Source organism: Colletotrichum tamarilloi, assembly GCF_030869305.1.
Source record: "Colletotrichum tamarilloi strain Tom-12 chromosome Unknown Scaffold_44.1, whole genome shotgun sequence".
NCBI lineage: Eukaryota > Fungi > Ascomycota > Sordariomycetes > Glomerellales > Glomerellaceae > Colletotrichum > Colletotrichum tamarilloi.
The window spans coordinates 242,837-267,591 of record NW_026849427.1 but is presented as its reverse complement, the minus strand read 5'-3'; the positions used below and the strand labels follow the sequence as shown (position 1 = coordinate 267,591).

Sequence of the window (24,755 nt, the reverse complement as noted above, 5' to 3'; positions counted from 1 at the left end):
TCCTCGAGAGCCTGACGAAGCTGATCTTCGGTATATTGAGGCATTATATATAGAAGAAGACATGTGCAAAAGATGAGCCCATTTGGACGCGAATTGAAAATGTTGTGATAAAAGGAGGTTGGGGGTGGGCATTGGGTTGTGGTGGATTTTCGCGTTTTTGTGGGTGCCAGAAACAGGGGGGTGCCAGGAAGTGGGTATGTTGACTTATCAGTCAGAGAAACGTCTTCCATATCCATAAGGAGGGGCCAGAGAGTATCTAGATACTTCGGTGAGGGGACACGACCACCCATATTGATGACACGACGGGCTGAGGCGAGCGAGTTAACATGTGTGTGGGTGTAGACTTTGAATCGAGGCTTCATCTGGGGCCCCAGACAGTCGATGGCAAGGAAATGTATGAGATTATCCTTGCCATCAGAGGTAAGAAATGATCGAACCATTTGCCAGGATGCTAGCAGCTCCTTATCACCACCGGCAAGTCGTCTCAGAATGGACTCTGTGACGTCTAGTAGGTCCTTGCCTGTTGCAAGAGCTTTGAGCTGCGGAAACAAATACAGCTTCATATTAACAGCCGGGCTGCCGCTATCAACGGGCTCGAGATCGAACGCAACGAAACAATTTTGCTGAGGCAGCGCACCGGCCGCGTCACTGCGACCAGCATGCTTCTCAAGTAGCCCGGCCTGCTCCTCTTCAGTGAGGAAGATTGAGTCGAAAAAGTTATCCAGTCGATCACGGTCTGCAAGGCATGCAGACGCGAAATCTTCACATTTCTTTCGTAGATCCTTTTGCCCTAGGGGGTCATCGACCACATGGCTCTCGGCCAGCGGCTGTACTGAAAACCGTACTTTGGCCTTTTTATGAGGCGCAAAGGCGATGCTTAGCTCGTATGGCCCATGGTTGTGCGTTCCGATGTAATGCGGCCAGTCGGCCGCGCGAGGCGGGTTGAGACGGGGAACCACAACCTCACGCGCAAACTTGAGATAGTGCTCCTGCGACTCGGCTGAGTAGGAGCCCGTCCAGCGTAAAAGCGAGGAGAGAGTTTCTTGGATGGTGGGATCCCATGAGGAGACGAGTGGTTTTCCTTGGAAATTTCCTTTAATAGCGAAAGAGTGATCGACTCTGCTGTAGAGGTTGGAGATATCTTTGGTAGCACGATTGCCGTCGGGGACAATGGTAGACTGATAAGTTTCTGTCATGTTGAGGTTGTTGATGTCCACAGTCGTATTCCTGATTAGCTGCTAGGCATTCGTATCTTCCGCATCCCCATCACCTCTTCTTTCTGAACGTTTTATATCTATATGCAAGGTCCGTGTCCTCTTAGACGTTCAAGCATGGGTTGAGTTGCCGGCAAAGCCGGTGAAGCTAGGGAGGTCGCGACTAGTTGCCGTTTTAGGACTTTCAACACGTCGCCAGCCAGAGGCATTCATTCCGCAGAAAGTCAATGATTTCGAGATGATTTTAGCTCTTTAGAAGCAAAGTTGCTTTCGGAGAGCGATGTGAATTCGAATACGGGTCCGAGGACCCGGTATGCACAAGCCAAACTAATCGACAACGCTTGATAGGCTATTGGAGTCGAGATGACAAAGGTTATTTCTCATGAATGAAACCGAACTCAAAGAGAGCATCCGACCGCACTGTTCTTTGCCCCACCCCGATGAGCCGGCTTGACAGGTCTCGAATGACAGTTCGAAATGTCATGTTGGCTTCCCTGTCATGGACGGTACCAATCAACATGCATCGAGCGGGAGTTCATGAAGGATTGATAAAGCACGAGCAACTCCATGGCTCCGTCTTAAACACTGGCGTTGGCACACAACCAGCTTTCAGGCTCAAACCATATAAGCGCCAGATTTTCGATGGACGGCCCGAGATAACCACAATATCCCAATGGCTTTTTGGGACTGCGGCTTTCGCTTGTAGTTTTCACGCATTCGTCCACACTCTATGAGATTCGCCCACACTCTGTGAGGAAGCGCCAGCATTATAGCCACGAACACGCCCTCGGTGCTGCAGTGAAGGCAACCGGAGGATTGCACAACGTGAAAAGCTTCAACCTAATAATAAAGCACCACCACCTTCTTCTCTCTGACATCATTCTCACCCTCTTCAACATCCAGTCCCTGATAGAGTTACCCCCCCCCCCCCCCATATAATCAATCCGGATCACAAACCTTTTCAGCACTAATCCTAAGTTCAGATGGCCTCCTTATCAACCCTCACCCCCAGAAAGTCGAAGTTCTTCTTTTCTGTCAAACGTCCTCGGCATCTTCGACCTCAACGTCCTCGCCCTCGCCCACTGTCCTGATTTATCTTCATAAGCGGATACCCTTGCCCCGTACCACCCTCGGTAATGACTCTATTTCCCTGAGTGTGATGAAAAGAATCTAACACGATACATAACACCATGTATGAATTCTCAATTTCAATCAACATCTTTATTCTACTTCCCTCCTGAGTCTCGTTCGTCTCATAACCCCGGTAATCGTCAGCGTGCAATCGACTCGTCTCGGAATCGCTTGGACATCTTCCGTCCGAGCTTCGAAATAAGTTTCCCCAGCCCGCTGAGTAAAAATATTCACGAGCTCCGAAAGCTTGTACAAGACGCCCATCAGGAACATGCCAAGGCCCATACGCTACTACAGAAGCAAAGCAAGGATATAGAAACTATCAGGCTGTTCTTATCTTCCAATATTTTCCTGGGTGAAAAAGCCCAAGACGTGTGGGTAAAGCTGTTGTGTCGTTGATCACCACGGTCAACCTACGATGACCTGTCTAGTATGCAGGCTCCTGAATGCATCCGAAAACCCATCCTCTTCATCCACGTTCAGATCCGCATATAAATCTGGTTCGCCCAGAAGCAACGTCTTACCCGCGACTTTCCAAGCCCCCTTTTCATCCTCGTCATCTGCCGGCACCAACAACCAAGCCCTCATCCATGCGCAGTCTTCATGCAGCAGATCTGTAGGCACTGCCACCCGCATTCGAGTGTCGATATCACTCTCTCGGAAGTTCTTTGTGAAGCTGAAGCCCGTCAATAGTGCGGATTTGCCATCGCGTGCACACGGAAGGCGCAAGGCCATCGTCGAAATCCAGTAGATGGATCGAGGATCCGTAATCCAAGTCAGAAATTCCGTGGCAATTTCGACTGCAATTTGGTCTTCACTGCCAACTCCGCCCCGATCGCTCTTGGCAAAGGCTTTGAGCAAATCTTTCGCGTTGGGGAGGAGATCCTCGTTGACTTTGAAGTCTGCAAAGATGCCCGTGTTATAGTTCCACTTCACCACTTCACGATTGAGCTGGACCCAAAGCCGCTTCAGCAAGTCTGGCCCACTCGACAGCACAGCAGCAAGGAACCGTCGTCGCGGCATATCCATATCCTCTTCAGCCTGGAACTCCGGCATCTTGACCTGCGCTTTGAGCGGCGGAGGAGTATTCCGTACAATATCTGGAAATATGGCATACGTGCGCCGAAGCTCCTGCTCCGAAATCCACAATACGCCACGATTGAAAAAGACCATGTCGATTTCTATCTTGTTAAAGCCCACAGCATGGATCCCTTTGACGCCGCCCAATGTGAACTTGTTGAGCGTGGTGTCCGCCGCCGTGATAGGTCGAGCAAGCCATGATCCCTTTCCGTGGAATGCCAGGGGATCCATGTTGGTGAAAGCAAGGGGCATCTTTTCGCCTACTGCTAGAGCCAGCAATACCGCCAGAAAGTACACTTCGTCTACTGTTGGCTCCTCAGATCTGAAGAACGCCAGACCAAGTCCGATAAGGTTGAGACACACGCTAAGCCTGTCACCGGGCATCAGGCATCCCGTCTGGGCGATGGCGTTGAATTTCGCCATGAAGCTGGACCTGATCACGCCGGCTTTGCCTTCTGGGTTATCAAATCGAGGAGACGTCCGATTTGCGAACCCGGAAAGGATTGGGTTGAGGTAGACGCTCCGTTCATTCCGATGGCCGAGTTGGACTGTTATTGTTGCCAAGATTGCGTGCAGTGTAGTCCACTCTACTGTCACAGTCCTATCCTTGCCAAGTCCCAGGACGAAAACGGTATTGTGGACTCGTTGATGTCGTTTATCACTCCAAGGCTCAGCAACAACGAATTCATGGTAGCACCATGAACGCTGCCACCACCGCGCAGCGGCCACTTTATCGTAGAGCGAGATGAGCAGCGAAACTTCCCTGCCGTCGGTCGGACCTTTTTCGAGTACATACGGAGACCGATAACCATCGTAGAGTTCAAATATTCCAGCCTCGTCATTGGTGAGCTCGACATCCTCCAGAAGTACGACCAGCTTGCGGCAAGACTTGTAAACAACATCCATCGATGCGATAGCTCTTTGTTGCTCGAACTCATCGCGTTGGTTGATGCAGACCTGGTCTATCCACACTCCCTCACGTAGATGACCTCGTAATTCTAGGATTGCGTCGGCAAAGCGCTTGCCAACTGGCCACACCCCTCCAGGTTCTGGAACCGATTGAGGTGTCCCCGGCCAACTCGGGTTGTGCCAACTGTAACTGATGGCTAGAAATTGTCGGATCACAAAACGACTGTCGAATGGGATCCCGCTTGGGCTCGAGCAAAGCAGCCGGAAAGGAGTGTCGAGAATAACATCTGAGGTGCGTCGCTGGAAGCGTTCCGCAGCTTCTGCGGACCATGCTTGGAGGTTGCGGAGAATGAGATCGGCTTCATCGCGGCCTGAATCTAAGCTGCCAATGGCCTCGGAGAAGAGATTGAACTTGTTGTCTCTGGTTAATGACAGCTTGAAGAGATCCGGCGAGAGTTGTTCGACTTCAAGAGTCTTTCCAGCTTGCGCCGTAGAGTATTCGATGAGGCCAGACATTTTTGACAGTCTACCACAAGCTACTTGCGTGGATGCCTGTTGCCAAACCAGACCAGAAGTGGTGAGCCACGGAAGGATTAGAAGGATTGAATAGACCTATCGGATCTCAGAGGGACTCTTGTGCCAACTGAGGTAAATTTCTGCTGCACCATCAAATCTGTGATGTAGTATGGTCAAGCAGAAGTGAAGTGCGGTGTGATATTCTGGTCAGTCCCCTCCCAGAAGTGTGTGGGTCGTTTGTTCAGCTGAGTATCCGCAGCTCCTCGATGTGTGGTGTGATCGCCCAGGCTGCAGCAAAGCCTCAAACGGGAATTCTTGACCCTTTCTGGTTAGTAGTTCGGCCAAGCCTCTTTGCCTCAAAGCTAATCATGCCCCAAACACTCAGCTCCTGTCACAATCATGGTCTACTCACCACAACTCTATTTGAACGTTTTTCCAAACACCATCGCGATGATTCAAAGCAAATCGCATCCAAATATCTCACGGTGGTGCAGGCAAGCCAAACAGTAAACAGGCATGAGTTCGTTGAGTCTAGATAATAAATACAGACTTGATAACATATATACGTGTGAGCTTCGCAGTGGGTATCTCAACCTGACCGGTTTTCACACTTTGCTGAGACATAATATAGCTCGCCATATCGAATCATCACTGCGCTCTCACAAGAACCAGCGGAAGTGAGGGCTCTTAGGTCCATCGCCCAACTTCGATGTCGGGACTTCACTAGCAGTCAAGGTAACACCCTCGGCCCGGTTTCTCTTTCGGTTGTCCCACATCATGAAGAATCCCAGAGCAAGCGCGCATGAGGCACCGGCCACGCCGAATGCCGCCGTTGTGATCAATGCGGGCGCGTATTTTGGAGCATCTGGCTTGCGGAAGATGTTGCTGCTCACAAGACCCATGAGGTTGGCCAGTGGAACACCGATTGAAGTCAGAAGTACACCTGCAATCTCGATGTCAGTCTCTATCAGAGAACCAGAACTTTCTTGGTTTTTACTTACGCTGATTTTCGTTGACAACATTGTTGTTGTACCAAGTCGACAGAAGCACACTCGGTGCTGAAGTTCCCCAAGTCATCATGAAACAAGCATAGTATGCGAGTTTGATCTCAGCTTCGACATCGTCAATGGCAGCGTAGATGATGAAGCCGATGAACGTGAGCATGAAACCCAAGGCGATGAATGGGAACCGAAGTCGTCGCCAATCCGAGAGGAAAGCAAGGATGAGAAGCATGGCAGCACCGCTGACGTTCGGGGCCACTGTGTAGAGGTTCGTCTTGATGGTGCTGTATCCCAAGCGTTGCACGATCTGGGGCATGAAGAGACCAACGCTCTGGAGGGGAACGCCAAGGCAGATTTCGATGGCGAGAAAGCCGAACTGTGTCAGAGTTAATCAGTAAGAGCCTTCTTTTCAGAAAGTCAAAGTGAAAGAAGCCGAAGAAGGGGTAGATGCCTACCGTCGTCGGATGCTTGAAAACTTTGGCTGCTTCTCGGATCTTCATCTTCTCTCCAACCACGGATGAGCTGTCGACTCGGATGCGGTGGTGGGCAAGTCGCTTCTGCTCCTCCGTAAGGAACTTCGCCTCCGCAGCGCTACGCGGAAGATACCAGAACGCAAAGAAGGAGAACAAGATGGTGGCAGTGGCCTCAATGATGAAGAGCCATCGCCAAGGATGCAATTTGGTGTTGGTGATGTGGAACACGCCGAATGCCAGAAGACCGGAAAATGCGTTTGCCTACGATATGTCAATCACGAAGCCCACGAGTACGTCATAGGTAGTAGAGGGGCAATTACGATGTTTGAAGCGGCGTAGAAGACAGCCAGCCGTCGCGCAAGCTCACCGCGACGGTAAAAGGTGGTGAGATAGTAGATGACCAGTGGGAAGAACGCCGACTCTGCCATGCCGAGGAACCATCGCAATGCAAAGACACCGCCAAAGTTTTGCGCGGCAGCCATAAGCATCGTCATCGTGCCGAAGGTGAACATGAGAATCGGGAGGACGACGGCCGGGCCGAATTTCTTGCCGATGAGGGCCACAAACGGCGCGGCCGCGACGAAGGGCACGAAGAAGATGCTGACGATGAGATTGTACTGGCCATCTTTGAAGCCGAGATCCGTGCTCAGGCCGTCGGTTTCGGCATTGCCTAGGTTTCCCTTATCGAGTGCGTTGAACAGGTCTGGTCGAATAATTGCGTGTGAGCGACTACAAGCACACCCTCTCGCGATTGAGAGCGGGAGAGGCTACTTACACATCACGGCTAGCACAGGCAAGATGTGAAGGTCCAGCTTTCTGCAGAGGGCCCTCTCGGCGGCTTTGTCGACGACTTGAACCACATCGTCGTCGTAGTCGTTCTTCTTGACGTTCTCGCCATCCACGGATCCATCGCGAAGTGATCCTTCAGCGCGTGTCGCTGGGGTGATCTTGTTGTCCTTTGTGGCCTCCATTGTGCGTCTCACGGGCCCTTATGGCTAACACCACAGGAACGATGCGAAAGGAAAGTTCAAGAATCGTGGTTGGGAGACTCAAGTGGTGCAAACCGCGAGGGAGAGGGAGAAAAATGCAAGGTTACAGTTAATACCCCAACTGGGACATTGCTGTCCGTGCCTTAGTAGACACATACGACACACATAAGCTTCGGATGGAGTGTGCTGCAGTAGCATTCGCTGATCCAGCATATCCTTTTCCTGATTGACGTATCTCTCATCCCGGTCATCTAGCATCCTTGTGGCTGGTTCGTAAAGATGAGAGACAAGCTCGTTGGTGGCCAGAGATAAGAGTGATACTCCAAGCGGGGTCATACAACCACGCGCACTATCCTGCTCTCTTCGGTTGTCCCATCTCAGCCATCCGTCAGCAAGGAACTTTTCGATGGGGTGAGTTCTAGCCTCCATGTCGGCTCACGGTCGGCGAGGAGTTGCGACGAGAATTTGAATCTCCACACGAATCGCGTTACGATACCTAGAGTCTACAGAAGCAACGACCTCAGATGTCCAAAATCGAACACCCTGGTGTGGACGTACGCTAGTTTCCAGGACTGGTACCACGCACAGGAGGTCTCTAGGGCTCGATGTCAACTACCTATTACTCCTCCGCTTTAGCTCCCACGTCAGGATGCTTTCAATCACTGCGCATGGCTTGGCCTACCCGTATCCTGTGCTGGACCTCTTGCTAGGAAGTCTTTGCTCAAGAGTGCCACTGAAAGCAAACATGCCATATCTGCATTTGAGGTGTACGGCTTGATAAGGATGGATGCCGATGGCCTATGGCATAGCAGCCCATTTATCAATATGCACCCCGCAATCCACAAAGCTTGCAGCAACTCCATCATAGTGGGGCGAGCCGACGAGAACTGCAGCGCCGTGCAAGCAGCCTCTAGCCCTCACGACGAAGGCCGGTGATGAGCGACCCGTGGGGGTGCAACTCCTATTCAACACCTTTCAAGGCGCGAACATCTCGTAATAGGAACTGAATGGAGTAATGGCCGTATTAGAAACAAACCCGAGATTTGGGGACAGAAATCCGATTCCGAAGCGACCCACAAGTGAATGCTTAGAGAAGATAAGGGTGAGCTATCCGGGGTGTTGAAACGTTGCAGTCCCGCTCACCTCAGGATTGCGGGGTTGATAGGACGATCCCTCGCAACTCTCCGCGGGCATTTCAAGCTCATCCGAGAACGGAGACTTCGACGGGTACTCCTATCGCAGAGAAGATGACGCTCACGATGAGTGCGATGGATTATCGATGGGGTTTGTGAATGACTAGTAGCTTTCATGATGGTATCTCAATTGCGTGTTGGTCGACGGAGAGGCAGTGAGATCAACCTTTGTGCTCATGTAGAAACAAACCATTCAGAACCGAACTCAAACCATTCCAGCACGAAATACACGCTTACCGATCATCATGTCCTCCCCAAAGACCCCCGTTCTCACAGATAAGGCCCCCAAGCCCCTGCCCGGCATCTACAGCCAAGCCATCATTGCCAATGGCATGGTCTTCTGCTCCGGCGCCGTTCCCATGGACCCGGTGACAATGAAAATCATCGACGGTGACGTTCAGGCACACACGGTATGTGCATGCAGCACTCCCTAATCTGCAACCCAATTCTGCCATCTCAATTGGACACCGATGTTGCTCATCGCTAACTGGAAACTTCAGCACCAATGCATCAAGAACCTGACCGCGGTACTGGAAGGCGCTGGTACCACGATTGACAAGGTGGTCAAGGTGAACGTCTTCCTCTCGGACATGGATGACTTTGCTGCGATGAATGAAGTTTATTGCACTTATTGGGGTGACATTAAGCCGTCTAGAACGTGAGCGTGGCGCCTCCGTTGATCCCATCGAAAATGCTGACTGACATGGCAAAAGTTGCGTGGCGGTCAAGACTCTTCCACTAAATGTCGATGTGGAGATTGAGTGCATAGCTGTCCTGTAAAAAGAAGTAAGAAATACTTTGGATGTAAAATCCTTCGAGAATTTCAAAAGTATGATAAGAACAATGGTGCAATGAAACGTCTATAGCCTTTAAGACCGTGGTTAAGCATCCTTTCCATGTCGGCAGTAACCGTGAGGGGGATCTATCACGATGAATCCATCACCTCGACAACAAGCATGCCTTCCGTGAAGTTTGACTGGTCTCATTCAGATCAGGAATGAGGTTGACGTTGTTTTGTTGAATCTCATTTAATCTGAGTGATATCTTCAGAGCCTTCCCTCACAACAGCTCTATAAGCTTGTCGCAAAAGTACGTGATGGCCCTCCTGCCATCTTCCAAAGCCTCATCCATAGCAATGAACGGATGCGGCTGCCCCTTCATGATATGCACATCCGTCTTAACGCCCGCATCCTGAAGTTTCTTCCCAATAGCCTCACCCTCACTTCGTAAAACATCAAGCTCACCAACAACCACAACAGCAGGAGGCAACTTGGACCACTCGCCTTCCCACAGAAGCGGGCTTGCCTCGGGGTGCGCCCAAGTTTCCTTGTCGGGGAGGTAATGGTAACGATACCATATCATTTTCTCCGCTGGCAGGGCGGGCGTGAATTCGTTCTCCTTCCACGATGCGTGCTCTGGTTTCGTCGAGTCCACTGTGGCGGTGTTGTCTGCGACGGGCACAGAGAGCAGCTGTGTTGCCACGGTCGGGAAGTCTGGGCGCTTAGTTGCGCGCTGGCAGATGATGGCCGTGAGGTTTGCACCTGCTGATGAGCCTCCGATTGCGATGCGCGAGATGTCAAGGTTGAGCTTCTCGGTGCCATTTGTGGAGATGGCCCAGAGGACCGACTCCCAGCAGTCGTCGACGGCTGCAGGGAAGGGATTCTCTGGCGCGAGTCTGTCAAGGTTAGTGTGTCCTCTCGCAACTCGGATTTCAGGCTGCAGTGCCGTCTTGTGCCACGGGACTCTACTTGCCTATAGTCTACGCAGATAACAACGCATTTCGCCCGGTTGCAGAGGTGCGTGGCGATGACATTCTCCGTGTCAATGTTGCCCAAGACCCAACCGCCGCCGTGGAACCAAAAGCATAGTGGCCATCCCTTGGCCGGCCTTTCTCCGAAGGGCGTGAAAGCTCGCAGGAGGATGTCACGCCCGCGCGTTTCTTTTCTCGGAATGGTGAAATCCTCTGAGCTGGCGACCTCGAGCTTAGGGCCTGCGCCCGGGATCAGAGTGCCGCTTGCACGAGACGCGGAGATGGGCTGGTGGTGAACAACTTGCTTATCGAAGACAAACTTGTTGTAAAAGTCCTTGTACTCGGGGTTGATGCGGTCGATGACCGAGGGATGCAGGGGGTAGGGTGGCTTGGGCATGATGGCGATGTTTTCGCAAAGGGTGATGATAGTTGGTCAACGGGTTGTTGGAGACACGCGGATTGCTGTGATGCTTCACTTCTTAGCTGTGCGAAAGCAGATGGCTCAAGCTCTCGGCAACATGCCGTCTTTAGCCGGCAAACTCCTCCGAGCTCCGGTCACCGGCCGGACGCCCTGCTCAGCCAACGTTGCCTGTGCCACCCCGCCCGAGGGTCCGTCGCTGGATGATCAGTCTGTCATCAACGGCAAGATTATGCTGGGAGCTTTATCGGTGAGTGGAGCAGTCGGGAAGCTTAACTTCTGGCCCGACGTTGCTCTCAGGGGTCAGTTTGCGTCATGCTACCCCTCCGCACCCCGCAGGGATCAGAGCATTTACAACAATTGACGAAGATGAACTTGTTAGCGCATGGGAATAGGCTAGAAAGCGAGTTCGAGCAGACGAATGGTTTGAATATGCTTCAGGCTCATCTCCAAATCAGGCCATTTGGACGACTGGAGCGCCTATCGGGGTTCAGGAATAAGATGTAGACCCTGAGCTCTAGCGCTTGCTCTTTATCAGAGCAAGCTCACCAAGTCAGCACTCGTCGGTACACCGAAAAGAAGCTTAAGTGAGCTTACATTCGAAGTGGTATCCCGTTGTCTGTGTATGGTCAGGATGACAGTGCACAGTTCCGGACTGGAAGGAAGTCGTCCAGCTTGCCGAGTTCTAGTCCATATTCAATCGGCTGGCGGGCATCACGACATGTCCCAGAGACAAGCAATTTTTCATCCAGCTTATCATTTGATTCAATAAGGTGCCTCGTGTATAGCTGATAGATGTCGGCTATTAAAGACGGAGCAAAGACAAACATAGCAGGCCTGCTAGCCCAGAGAGATACCGCCGTTAGGTAGCAGGTGTTCATGGGCACTTCTTGCACTGGCGGACAGGCACTTTGGCGAGATCAACGGCGAGGAAGGCGGTCATGTTTAACAAATTCTTTTCAATCGCACCAAGAAAAGTATGCAGCAATGGTCACAGGCTCCTCAATCTGTTCGCGTAAATGAGCGATTCTACTCCCACTTGGGTCTAGAGCGCTACCGGAAACAATGGTCGTGGTCGTGAGGCTCATCATAATGACTGACTTGTTGCAATAACGGTCGTGTCGCGGCGTTGTGGTGTTCATTGAATCGAAAGTCTAGGTCTAACATAGAGTTATCCTGAGCAACTTGAAAGCCGATAGATAGGTCACAGGAATCCGATGATCAAGCGTCCACCAGGCATTGATAGCTGCTACTTGTGCCAGTATACAGTCATGAAAACTTGACATTAACCAGAGTGTAGACCCTTCGCAGCTCTGAGTCTCGCAATATCAAGTATTCGTACCGAGCTTTGCCGCTTCTCTAGTCGCCTCCTCCAATCGCATACGTGGCAGGGATGGTCGTGTTGTACGAGTCTCGGGTGGGCGCGGAAAACGTCAACGTCATGAACGAGGTACTAGAGGTCGACACACCATTTTCATTGAGAATCTCGAGCTACATCCCCCAAATATCCTACAATATTATCTGGTCGGCTTTCACATCGAGTCGTGGGTCTCTTGGGATTTCGTCCTTTCCTTAGTCCACATCGACACCAAGCTTCCGCAGGTCGACGACGGCCTCCTCGATCTCGGCCATGAGTTCCTTGTGCGCCTCGGGCACATCGTTGAAGGTCATGACATTGTATCCGAGCTTGGCGAGGAGGTAGGAGCCAAAGGAGATCAGGGCCCAGAAGGGCAGCTGTGTGCACGGAGTACAGGTTAGCAAGCTTGGGTCGGGTCGCAGGGGTTGCTTCGAGATTGCGATCGCGGTTACGTACAACGGGGACAACATCGTTCTGAATCTTGGCGGGAATCGGGATGAGCTGGAGGAAGAGAGCGAGGTAGAGCTACAAAAGAAGATTGAAGGTTAGCAGACGCTTCATAGAGAGGTGGGATGGCTCTGGACACAAGGGAGGGAGGGGTCGTACCGAGCTCACGAGGAGCGCAAGAGAGATGGTCTGCTGAGCGCGGGTCATGTTTGCGGATGGTATAGGAAGCTCGATATGATTGATGGTGCGAGATGTGATTTGCAGCTGTTGTCTTTGAGCAGAAGCAATCGTGGCTGAAAGGAGTGACTGGAAAGCTGGCGAAGAGATGACGATCCTCGTGCCCTTGGAAGCACTGACAAGTGGAAAAGGAGTCGCGAAGCTGTCCTGAAATCTTGGTGGAGCTCTGAATGACTAAGCGCAACTGGGGCCCTGTCACCCTGTGGCAGTACGTATCCCTGCATTAGCGCACTTTACGCGAATGACCTACCCGCGACGGTGGCAGGCGCGACCTCTTCGGATCCTTCCCTTCACTCATTGCTGAGCGTTCCATGAAAATGACAACTCCCGTGAATGATTAATGCCTCTCACATGATCTTGTGGGATATATTTGAGAAAGTTTACTATTTATCAAAGTAAATCTCTAGCAAGAGTCTTGCCGGGACACGTCAAGAAACCTAGCCCACTCAAGTCTGAGCACCCATGTGAACGAGGGTACCTATCACGGAAACAGGTCTTACCATGAGGCTTTCCCATGATTCAGGCCCCGAACATAGCCTACTGAAAACAAACTCCGATTCCTGTCAAGTCAGCTCATTCGTTTCAAGTAAAGTAGTTCAGTCGTGATACTTCGAACAAAACGTGCTTCGTAAGACTAGGCGGCAGACCTAGTGTCAAGATTAACGAGTGGGAAGGAGCGGATCCAGGGGCCCCGGTAAGTTATCATCATCAATGCAATCCCGTACGGATGCCATCTGGGCATGCTCATATGCTAACACAACTCTGAGACACTCATCGACTCTCGCGGCGTAACCCGTGGTGCCTATCGCGGGTTCGGCGAATTGTATAGTTGGGAAGTACCTGCGAGTGAGCTCAAGACGGGACAGAACACACTTGTGATTGGGGTGATTGGGAAAGGAGATGCTGACTTTCTGAGCGCCAACTACATCATCGATGCTGTTGAGTTGCAGGGTAAAGGAGGGCCCAAGAACGACACCTCGTCATATACCTACTTCTAGATACCAGCGGTGTTTCCAATAATACAAATGAAAATCAGTGGCTACATCTTGTCAATTGGCTTTATCCTTCTCACTTCCAGAGCGTTCATCTAATAAAGCATGCTTTTCGTCAACGCGGTCGCTCACAGCTCCCATTATCTGCAGTTAGAGCAAGTTCAGAGCCACATCTTCGCTAGTCTCAGACTGCTCCGGCCTGATCAGATCTCTGAAGTGGATGGAAGAGAAAAGGAAGGGAAGAATCGAGATCGCTAAAGACATTAGCAAAAACGAACATCGCTCGACTCCAACCTTAAAGTAAAGACTACTTAGTCCTAATTACGAGTACCATGCGTCAAAAAAAATACATACCGAGCTCTTAGAAGCTTCCATGCAATCATAAACAGCAAAATGATAAATCTGCAATTTCCGAAACCGAGAATCGAACTCGGGGCTATGCCTAACCTCTCAAAGAGATGAGAGGGCATCATGTTGGCCACTACACCATATCGGATGTGGTGATGGAGTCGTGGTCCACCAATAGCCATGATAGACTCCACACTTTGCACCGAGATATTCCCACAATTTCATCTTCGTAACTTGGCCGGCGTCCCATACTCAAAGAGGGGTTAACCTGTACTACATTTTACTGTTCTCTGCGGTTGACTTGGGTCTATGATGGTCAACAAGGTGTTATATCTCCCCGTCTTGGCACAACATTAGCTACAATGTATCTTGCTTACTTGATGTACGGAAAGTCCAAGACTCAAAACTTGCATCTCAATATCCACGAAATATCATGAGTCAGCTGCCAATGTCGAACTGCCAATGGACCTTGTTGTCGTATTCTTTTGTTCTCGTTGTTGTTCAAGGGAAGCCTCGTTGAGTTCCCATTCCCACACCTCTACACCTCCCCCAGGAGCCCTGACGGCAATTCTGTACTTTCCTTCGAACTGACTGACGGTGGCTTGCCGTCCCAAATTGATAGGAACCTTGAGGTACTTGCGGCCGAATAAACCATACCACACTTCCTTCGCTACCTCCAGTTCTTTCTTGTGTGGGAATGGATTATGATATCTCCGTCTGCTTCCCATGGCGAAGTCGAAAAAGTCAATACCTTCTCCATGTGTCATCAACGCACCACGATCAAAAAACGCCGTGGGCCAGAAGCCTTTTGGTTTTCCTTGCTCATGTTCTTGCTTCACGTAACCTCCATATTGAGAGTGAGTGACCCTGTCTTTCTCAATGTCCCAAGCAATGACCATGTCGGATTAGAAGTCCAATTCAACCACGGCATACGGCCAACTGCGCAGGGGCCAATTAGGGGCCCTATTTATAATTATTATAACCAGCCCAACCTATAGTTAGAACCTCCTTTTTATACCTACGTAAAAATTTATATAATTTAATTAATCTCTTTATTAACTTATAATTCGAACTAATTACCCTATAATAAAAATATTAATACTAATTAGTAATTAAATTCTATTATTATAAATTAGTAAAATATCTTACTATATAAAAAAGATAACTTTTTAATACTATATAAGATAGGAGATTTATACTAATTAACTTTATAAAAATAAATAAAAAAAGAAATAATTTTTAAATACTATACGGAATTAAATAATTATAACCCTTTATTATTTATAAAAAGTTAACGTTTACTATGTTAAACTACGTTAATTAATAAAACTACTTAAATAACTAGTCTTTTACTATTATTTTAAGTAGCTTTTTTATTAAATAACTTTTTTATAACCGGCCTATAATTAGAAATTAACTAGCTAAATTAATAAAAAAAAATACTTACGTAGTAATTACTTACTTAATTAATAAGTATAATAAATAAACTTAATAATATAATATAAAAAAGTATTATATGATTAAAAAAAAGATTTCTAAATATAAATATTTTTAATAAATATAATAAGAACTTATATAAAAGTTATTAAACTAAGAGATTTATAGTATATAAAAAAGCCTAATATTACGAAGATTTTATAAATACGACTTTAAAACTTATAATTTAAATAATTTTTTTATAATCCCCTTAACTACTCCCTAAGTATTACTTAAGAATATAATATAGAGGATAGTTTAATAAAAAAAGAGGAGATTTAGAAGTTTTAATAATATTAAATTAAAAATATTACGGATTTTAAAAATTAATTTAAAAAAAAGGTAGCTACTCTAAAATAATCTTACGACTTCTTATTAAAATTATAATTAGCTTAAAAAAAGGCTAAAAAAATACGGCTCTAAAAAAAAAAAAAAAATCCTCTAGAGGGTTATTAAAAAGCTCCTTTTTTATACTAAGTTCCTAGCGCGAAATTATTAATTTTAAAAAATTAACTAAGTAATAAAAAGGATTATTAATAAGTAATAATTACTTAATAATAATTAAGCTACGAAAAAAACTACTTAAAAAATATAAAATAGAGTATTAAGAAGCTATAAAAAAAAAGACTTCTAAAATAATTAACTCTATTTAGTACGAGTAACGAAGTAATAGGTATTTTTAATAAGTTTTTTAAATCCTTAATTTTATACAAAAAAGAGCTTAACTTTACTAACTATACTTAATAACCTATTTAGTTTTTAATAGCCTATTTAGCTTTTTTACGAGCTACTTAGTATCTATTTTTAACTATTTTTTTAAAATATTACTCTAAAAAAAAAAATTAAAAAAAAAAATTTAAAAATTATAAAAAGTACGAGGCTTAAGAAGTTAAAAATATAAAAAATAGTTAAAATCAATAACTAATAAAGATCCCGAAACTAATTATTACGTCTTCTTATAATAATATAAACGTTTATTATTATTATTAAAAAAAGAGCTATTAAAGCTTACTTTTTTATATTAAATAAAAAAGAGGATTTTAATAAGTATAATAACTAGTAATTTAAAAAAATAATAGTAATCGCTAAAAATAATAAAAATAAAAATAGTAATAAAATAATAAAAAAAAACGGGAATCGCTTAGACTTTAATAAATTTATTAAATAGTAAAAGTACGAATTTATTATAACTAGTGCGCAAATTAAATATATCCTTATTAAAATTAAATACGCTAATAACTATTAATATAAGTATAAGCTAAAATATAACCCTTAATAAGTTAAGGTAAAAAAAAAAAAAAAACCCGATCCTAAATAGAATCCTAATCCTTTATAAATAAGTAAATATTAACTTAGATTATTAGGGGATGTAAATATATAAAATTATAGATTAGCTTAACGGCGAGCAAATTAATATAATATTAATCTATTTAACTAAGATTTATAAAAAAAGGAGCTATAAGAGTAACCCCTATTTTATAAAATTGTAAATAACTTTAGTTATTAGCTAGATAAATAGTTTATAAGCGTAAGCTTAGGAATTATAAAAGTAGTTAATAAATTCCTCTATAAATAAGGAGTATTATTAATATAATTATAATTACGAAAATTATATAAAATCTTAATAATAACGATTATAAAAAAAGAATTCGTATTATAAAACTAGGCATAGGTTAATAGAGCGTATAATCGCTTTAACGAATTTAAAAAAAGGGTAAATAACCTAGTTTTCTTTTTTATAATTATTAATAATAATTTATTATTATAAAAAGATATATAAAAATAAAATATAGTACTAAACGTATAATAATTAATAATTTTACTTATTTCGATTTATAGCTCGTCGTTATTATTAATATAAAATTCGGTACTAATTAGCTAATAAAAAAAATAAATAACTTAAAGTTATTAATAATACGTAATAATATAAGGATCGTATATAAATACTAAAAATATAATAATAAATACGAAGTAGTTTATAAATCTTAAAAAAATCTTTTTAAAAAAAAAATTATACTTTAGGGAGAAGTACGAGGTTTTATAAAAAACCCTAATAATATTTTATAATTATTATAAAAAAGTCGGGATTAGAAAATATTAATATTATTTAGTAATTAATATTATATTCGTAAATAAAGCCTCTAATTATTATTATAAAGCGGTATATAATCTCGATTAGAATAATTTTTTTAATATTATTAACGCAATCTAAAGCCGCTTCGAGACTTATAATAAAAATCTAAAGCTCCTATTTAAGCTATAAGCAATTTTTTTTATATTTATAACTAAAATAATAAAAAAGAATTATAAGTAAAAATCTTAAAAAAGCTTATTAATTAAATTAATAAGCTAATAAAAACCTAGCTAAATAAGGGGATTAATAAGTAAAAGATTAGATATTTTTATATTATAATTTAATACGTATTAAAAATAAAAATAACCCTATATTAAGTACTTAAAAACTATAAAACGCTCTATTTAAAACTAAGATTTAACTTTAATATTAAAATAAAAATACTGTACTAAACTTATTTCTAAAAGTATAACGGCCCTTATTAATAATATTAAATTAACTAAATATATAATAAAAAAAAAAAAAACTAAATATAGTAATTATTAATAAAGAGGCCTAGATTTGTTAAATAAGTAGAGATTTAACTTATAAATAGGGTAATAAAAAAAATAATATTTTAGTTATAAAAAAAATAGATATTAGTTAAATAACTACTTTAAAAAAAAGTGTATTAAATTATATAAATAATATAAAAAGTTAAAAATAATAAAAAATAAAACTAGCTCTCGTTAGTTTAGCTAATTCCTTATTATATATAAGAGCAGATTTAAGAATACGGAACTTAATAATAGTAACTAAAGTAATAACTTAAAATATCTACCCTCTTTAAAAAATTTAAAAAATAAAAAAGATCTCGCCCCTTATACTAATAAATTAAATTATAATAAAATCGATAATATTAACTACTTATTCTTTATATTATTAGCTTTTAGAAAATATATAAAACTAAATAAATAAAAAGTAATAAAAGCTCTTAATAAGCAGGCTTTTATTTATAAATAATAAAAGAAAGTCCCTTAGATAACGGATATAAAAATAAATAAAAAAACGAATTTAATAATATAAAATTCTATTTTCTTAATACTTAAAGAAAAGATACTACCTCTATTAATATTAAAAAAGAAAAATAGTACTAAGTAATTCTAAAAATAGCTAGAGGGGTCCTTTTTATACTACTTAAATTACTTAAATACTAAGCTTATATAAATATTTTATGCGAGCAAAAAGTACGGCCTAAATAATTTCTATAAAATTATCCTAAATACTAAGGTATTATAATAGTTAATAAAAGAAAAAGAGTAATTTTAAGTACTATAAAAAATCGTATTAATAATACTTAATACGTTAATAATAAGTATTACGAGAATTAACTTCGGCCTAAGTAAAGAAATTATCGCCCTAAGTATAATAAAAATAAAAACGTACTTCGGAATAATAACTTTTTATATTCTACTCGTTAATACTCTATTTCTCTTATATCTAAAAAACATAGATTAACTAAGTATTATATTTAATAATATAAAAAATAAAATCTTTAATAATAAACACTTTAAAATAGTTAAATAATAATAAGGGTACGCGTTTATAAAGCTTATTAATAATACGAAATTAATTAATTACTTAATAAAAAATAAGCTTAAATAACTATATTAGAGATTTAGGTACTTATTAATTACGAGGCTATATAACTTCTTAAAATAATTAAATAATAAGGATATTAAAATAAGGGTACTAGAGTAGTTAATAAAAATATATTACTAATACTAAATAAATATATAAAGCCTATATAGATTTAAATTTAAATTACGTAATAAGCTTAATTTTAATTAAGAAATCGTTGTTAATATCTTCTATTTAAATAGTTAACCGGTCTTATATATAATTAACGCGGCTATATTATTTTAAATAGGGTAATTCTTTCGGGATTTATAAATAAAAATAATATAAATAGCCTTATAAAAAAGCTAGATTAATATATATTAAAGACCGCTAAATAGTATTAAAACCGACGTTAATACGAGTTTTAAATTAATAAAATTTAGAAAAAATATAATAGCTTATAGTATATAGCTAAAAGTCGTACTTATAAAAGCGTATTATAATATTAAAAAAGTAAAAAGGGTATACTAATAACTAAAAAGGGCGTTTAGGATTATTAAAAAAAAAAATCCTAATTTTATTAATAACGAATACCTCTAGATAGTACTTAAATATTATAATAATATTATAAAACCTACCGGTCTTATATTAATACTATTAGTATTTAAAGTATATTTAAAAACGACTTTAGCCTCGCTATTATTATTAAATATAAGCTAATAAGCCTAAGTAATTAAAAAAATAATATAAGTACTACGTAAAATAAATATAAAAAAATAAGTTAACGAAGTAATTACTATACGTAATAAGCCTAATATAGGGGTTAATTTAAATATATCCCTAAATTTAAATATATAAATTTAGTATAAAATTACTTAGTAATAGGCTAAGTTATATAAATTAATTTTTATTAACGAGCGCTCTTACGTAGTTATGAAAAATCGTAACTAGCTACTTAAAATATTAATTACTATAGTTAGACTATATTATATAGATCTTATTAAAATAATTTCTAATTTATAAAAAAAAAAAAGAGCTAAGGAAAACTATATAACTAGTAGTAGAGGTATAAAAAATTATCCTTAATAAAATCGTTATAATAGTACTAATAAATAATAAGGAAAAAGAAATTACTAAAAAAGTACTAATACTACTAGCAAAACGTCGCAAAAGACTATAATAATAAGCCCTAACGTAGTAATTTATTATTAATAACAAAGTAATTAATACTTTTTATATAATAAAAAAAAAAGCTAATTTCGAATTAGTAATTAAACTACGTAAAAAAAGTATTATTATAACTATTAAAAAGCTATATAAAGGATTAAATCTTATTAAAATAAATACTTTATATAATTAAGGGGTCTATTAATTTATCCTCTATAACCCTAAGAAATATAAAAGTCTTTATATATTTAAATTATAAATAATATATAAAATTAAGAAAAAAAGAATACCCTAACTATATAAGAAATCTAAGTATATAATTTAGGAGTACGGCGACGTTAAAAAAGTAACGCTATTTACCTAATTACTTATAATATAGCACTATAATTAACGATTAATAATAGTATTAATAATATTATTATAAAAAAAAGGATACGAAATTTAGAGCCGTAATATTACTTAGGCCTATACTTAATTAGCTATAGGGTTTATAAAGAAAATCCTAGCCTACTTACTAAAAGAAATAGCTAGTAAGTACTTAAAAAGTACGATTATTAAAGTACTTAAACTATTATATAAGCTTATAAAATCGGGTACTTATTAATAAGCTATATACTACGATTTTTATATTAATTAATTATTAATAATTATATTTACGTACGACCCGTACTTATTAATCTTTAAATAAAAAAGTAAATAATTTAAAATTATTAAAATATAAACTAACGATATATTAAGCCTATTTAATATTAATTTTATAAAAAAAGAGAATAAAGAGCTTTAAAAAGTAAGCCTTATAATAAAACTAAAAAAGGTCCTTATAATAAATAACTTATTAATATTTAATAGCGGAATTTTTATAATTAAAAAAGAAACTGTTATTTTTTAATAAAAGGGGTAAGGTAAAAAAATTACCCTTATTAACTTAAACGTAATTAATATTAAAAAGTAATATAAAACTAAACTCGCGCAAGGAGTATATATTATAAGTATATATTAACCTAAAATAATTTTTAACTATACTAAAGTAGCGCAGGTTATAAAACTAAATAAATAAAATATTAAAATACTTAATAAGTAGTTTAAATAGTAATAAACAAATCTTAATTAAGGCCTCGTTTATTACCTAATTAACCTCGCTACTAATAAACTTTACGTCTTTATTAATAAGTTATTTATAAATAATAACGACTTTATTTTATAATTAAAATATATTATTATTCTAGCTAATAAGAATATAAATAAAAGCGAATTTACTATATATAATAATATAATCTATTATTCATTAACTAAAAATAAATAAGTAATAAAAAATATCCTAATATTAAAAATCTATAGTATAATTAATAATATTAACCTCGCCTACGTAATTTTAATAATATTAAAAAAGATTACTAATTAACTTAACTTTTTACTAATCCTAACGGTTATTTATACTAATTCTTACTTACTATATAAATACCTTATTAAATTAAAAACAATAAAAAAAAAGAGGCTTATAATTAATATTATAGCCCTTAAATAATTATATAAAAGACGCGAGATTTTTAAAATACGTTAGATTAATAAAAATAATAACCTTATTAATACTTTTATAAAAGTAGTACTTAATAAAAGGTTAGAATAATTTATAAGTAATAAAAAAGTTAATATATAAATAAAAAAATAAGTTATATAAAAAAAGTAAAAAAAAAAAAAGAAAAAGAAATAACTTAGTAAACGGGCTTAAGGTTGAATTATACCTCTAATTATAATAAGTAAATTAATAAAAAAAAAAAAAAAGTTAGAATTAAATTAAAAATCTAATTTAATTATAGTATATAGCTAACTACGTAAGGGCTAATTAGGGGCCTTATTTATAATTATTATAACTAACTTAACCTATAGTTAGAACCTCCTTTTTATACCTATACAGAAATTCATATAGTTCAATTAATCTCTTCGTTAACCTACGGTTCGAACTAACTACCCTATAATAAGGATACTAACAGACCATGACAGACCCATTGGGCACATCTAGGATCCAGAATAAGACACAATGTCCGTCGTCCGGTTGCCGAATAAGGATGAGGCCGATCGCCAAGTTGTCGCACTTGTCTTCTTGTCCAAGTCGAAGGATCGAGTTCTTGGCCTTGACTGAGCCCGTCAATGTCTCCAAGCAGATTGCGTTACCATCTTTCAGCAGCGCGACGGCGACGTTACCCCATATTCCAATCCGGCTAATTTCTGCTGGCCCAGGAATCTCGGCCAGCTTTTCGTGCTTCCATCTCGGCTTTTCTGACTTCCATATAGAGTGTTTGTCATGCCAGAACACGACAAGTCTTTTCCCGTCAAGATGTACTGGGTGGAGTGTGATAAAGTCCTGGTAAGTCTGGTATACGTCAAGGACTCGCTTGCCCTTTTTCCAATCCCAAAGAGAGGCGCCTATTTTATACTGATGCAGTATGATGTATTCTGAATCGTGACCACAGATCGATGCTGTTTTGATTTTATAAATATCCCATGAATGGGACTTTTTGGTGTCCAGAGTGCCCAACTGCTTTCCGGTCTGTATATCCCATATGACTACGTTGGAAACTCCATCTACACCGATGAGATGACTCCCCTTCGATCTGATGTAGTGTATGCCGTTGTTGTACGTGAGTTGGTGTACCTTGGTAACCTTCATCGGCCCGATGTCTCCGATGGTATCGTTGCTGATGACGATTCCACTGCCTGCTAATTCAGTCTCCGGAAGCAGCATTCGGTCATGAGCGTTTGGCGGCAAATCCTGTAGCAAATCGCCACAAACGCTTTCAGCGTAGGATGTGAGGGATTCCAGCCAGAGGTCAATGGTATCGCTGTTGGCGACTTTGATCTGTCGATTGGCGCCCATAGCTTTGCGAATCCTTGCTATTTGTAGAGTGACATCGGAGACTTGTCGCAAGAGGTTCGTTGTGTCTTCCTTGATCAGACCTGCATCGTTGCGAATGACAACGGTATCATCCTTGATCGCTTTGGAAGATACACTGCGAATGATTAACACCAACCTCGATAACAACATGAAAGCTGCGGTAATACTGCTTACAGGTTCGCTAACTCGAGAGCCAAGTTCAACGAGCCTTTGTGCGTCTCGAGCATCGTTTTCAGCTGATTGACAGTCTCCTTGCCTCCCATCGCCCACCGCGCTGGCCCAGTCCGGCCATCGTGATTCTCGAGCTCCCCCGCGATCTCCGTTGTCACACCCAAACAGTTCCCGACAAGGGCCAATACGTGTTTTTCGAAGGCAGCAGGCAAGGAGGCCTTGGTGGCGGTATCGTCGATGAGAAGTTCGAGCACGATGCGCAGATCGGACAGTTCTCTGCTGACAGCGGCGAGATCTTCGCGCGCATCGCGACACGTTCGAACAAAATTCGTCACAGCCTGTGTCGTCTTCCCAATTGCGCCAATCAATGTGATACAAGCAGTTGTAATTGAAAGTGGATCGGCCATTGCTCTTGAATCTGAAGATGAGAGGACAGAGAGTGTTCGCGAGACATCTTGTGAGAAGAAGGACTGACAGCGTCTCCATAACATATCACGTAGGTGTGCCTCACGCTGCGCCTCGCCAGCACTATTTGCTCAGCCACAATCCCTGGCATATATCTGTAGGCGAACGATAACATATCAAACTGTAGAAAGTCGTGCTGACGTGCAGGTTGAGGCAGCGCTAAGACGGGTGATAGGCGGCCTCTGTCTGCAGGCAACAACTAGCTAGACCCCAAACAGTCCAAAACCATGTCCAACGAATGCACACCTAAACAGCGATGCGAGTCTCAACGTCAGATGTCGTCATTAGACAGCCTGGATAATAGCAGGCAACGTTGGTCCCTAAGCAGAGGACTTCAGTGTTACAACATAGCAGGTGAGTTATATCGGTGCGGATTCTCTTTGATAGATTCCACTCAGTCTCAATAAAATGGACCGTAAAACACGACTTCGTTTGTGACCGACAAAAGGATGAGCAGCCAGCGAACGAGTATTGCCAAACCATTACAACTCCGAAGACTCACTAAACACAGTATTTTAGTTTGTAACGAGTTGTCAAAGCTAAGAATAACTCTGAGACAAAAGCAATCCGACTGCGCCATCTCGGAATCAGACATGTCAAGCAAGGCCATACATATATCATGTCTCACGGTGAGTGAGCACTTGTTTTTTCCCTCCATAGGTCAAGAACAAAAGTAACTACCGTCAACAGTCTGAGATCAGCAAAAGTTTTGGACACTGTGGGAATCGAACCCACGACCTTTCACAAGCAAGCGCAATTATTCACATCCTTAGGAGGAGAGAAATGAGATGCGAAGCGAAAATCATACCCCTAGACCAAGCGCCCTATGACTGGTGACTGGTGAGCCTGCAGCAT

The 24,755-nt window shown here is 41.2% G+C and overlaps 9 protein-coding genes across 9 annotated transcripts; 3 read left to right on the top strand and 6 right to left on the bottom strand.

The window, feature by feature from the left end:
• Positions 1 to 266: 266 nt before the first annotated feature.
• Positions 267 to 1,196, bottom strand: CTAM01_10146 (aromatic prenyltransferase; the record flags this gene model as incomplete). The annotated part of the gene is made up of 1 exon (XM_060526162.1): positions 267 to 1,196. A coding segment is annotated over one exon (930 nt), but the record flags the coding sequence as incomplete, so codon positions are not given.
• Positions 1,197 to 2,753: 1,557 nt separating this feature from the next.
• On the bottom strand, positions 2,754 to 4,850 carry CTAM01_10145 (uncharacterized protein; the record flags this gene model as incomplete). The annotated part of the gene is made up of 1 exon (XM_060526161.1): positions 2,754 to 4,850. The coding sequence occupies one exon, from the start codon at positions 4,848 to 4,850 to the stop codon at positions 2,754 to 2,756; it is 2,097 nt and encodes a 698-aa protein (XP_060379296.1).
• Positions 4,851 to 5,509: 659 nt separating this feature from the next.
• CTAM01_10144 (major facilitator superfamily transporter) lies at positions 5,510 to 7,295 on the bottom strand (the record flags this gene model as incomplete). The annotated part of the gene is made up of 5 exons (XM_060526160.1): positions 5,510 to 5,793; positions 5,852 to 6,227; positions 6,307 to 6,585; positions 6,645 to 7,027; positions 7,100 to 7,295. The coding sequence occupies 5 exons, from the start codon at positions 7,293 to 7,295 to the stop codon at positions 5,510 to 5,512; spliced, it is 1,518 nt and encodes a 505-aa protein (XP_060379295.1).
• Positions 7,296 to 8,751: 1,456 nt separating this feature from the next.
• On the top strand, positions 8,752 to 9,286 carry CTAM01_10143 (endoribonuclease L-PSP; the record flags this gene model as incomplete). The annotated part of the gene is made up of 3 exons (XM_060526159.1): positions 8,752 to 8,916; positions 9,007 to 9,164; positions 9,220 to 9,286. 3 exons carry the CDS (start codon positions 8,752 to 8,754, stop codon positions 9,284 to 9,286), a joined length of 390 nt encoding a protein of 129 aa, XP_060379294.1.
• Positions 9,287 to 9,565: 279 nt separating this feature from the next.
• CTAM01_10142 (uncharacterized protein) lies at positions 9,566 to 10,653 on the bottom strand (the record flags this gene model as incomplete). The annotated part of the gene is made up of 2 exons (XM_060526158.1): positions 9,566 to 10,181; positions 10,250 to 10,653. 2 exons carry the CDS (start codon positions 10,651 to 10,653, stop codon positions 9,566 to 9,568), a joined length of 1,020 nt encoding a protein of 339 aa, XP_060379293.1.
• Positions 10,654 to 10,753: 100 nt separating this feature from the next.
• Positions 10,754 to 11,038, top strand: CTAM01_10141 (uncharacterized protein; the record flags this gene model as incomplete). Its single annotated transcript, XM_060526157.1, has 1 exon — positions 10,754 to 11,038. The coding sequence occupies one exon, from the start codon at positions 10,754 to 10,756 to the stop codon at positions 11,036 to 11,038; it is 285 nt and encodes a 94-aa protein (XP_060379292.1).
• Positions 11,039 to 12,246: 1,208 nt separating this feature from the next.
• On the bottom strand, positions 12,247 to 12,685 carry CTAM01_10140 (dolichol-phosphate mannosyltransferase subunit 3; the record flags this gene model as incomplete). The annotated part of the gene is made up of 3 exons (XM_060526156.1): positions 12,247 to 12,408; positions 12,488 to 12,556; positions 12,638 to 12,685. The coding sequence occupies 3 exons, from the start codon at positions 12,683 to 12,685 to the stop codon at positions 12,247 to 12,249; spliced, it is 279 nt and encodes a 92-aa protein (XP_060379291.1).
• A 652-nt stretch (positions 12,686 to 13,337) lies between these two features.
• Positions 13,338 to 13,713, top strand: CTAM01_10139 (rhamnogalacturonase B; the record flags this gene model as incomplete). Its single annotated transcript, XM_060526155.1, has 2 exons — positions 13,338 to 13,409; positions 13,483 to 13,713. Coding segments are annotated over 2 exons (303 nt in total), but the record flags the coding sequence as incomplete, so codon positions are not given.
• An 8,642-nt stretch (positions 13,714 to 22,355) lies between these two features.
• CTAM01_10138 (uncharacterized protein) lies at positions 22,356 to 23,842 on the bottom strand (the record flags this gene model as incomplete). Its single annotated transcript, XM_060526154.1, has 2 exons — positions 22,356 to 23,379; positions 23,439 to 23,842. 2 exons carry the CDS (start codon positions 23,840 to 23,842, stop codon positions 22,356 to 22,358), a joined length of 1,428 nt encoding a protein of 475 aa, XP_060379289.1.
• Positions 23,843 to 24,755: the final 913 nt, after the last annotated feature.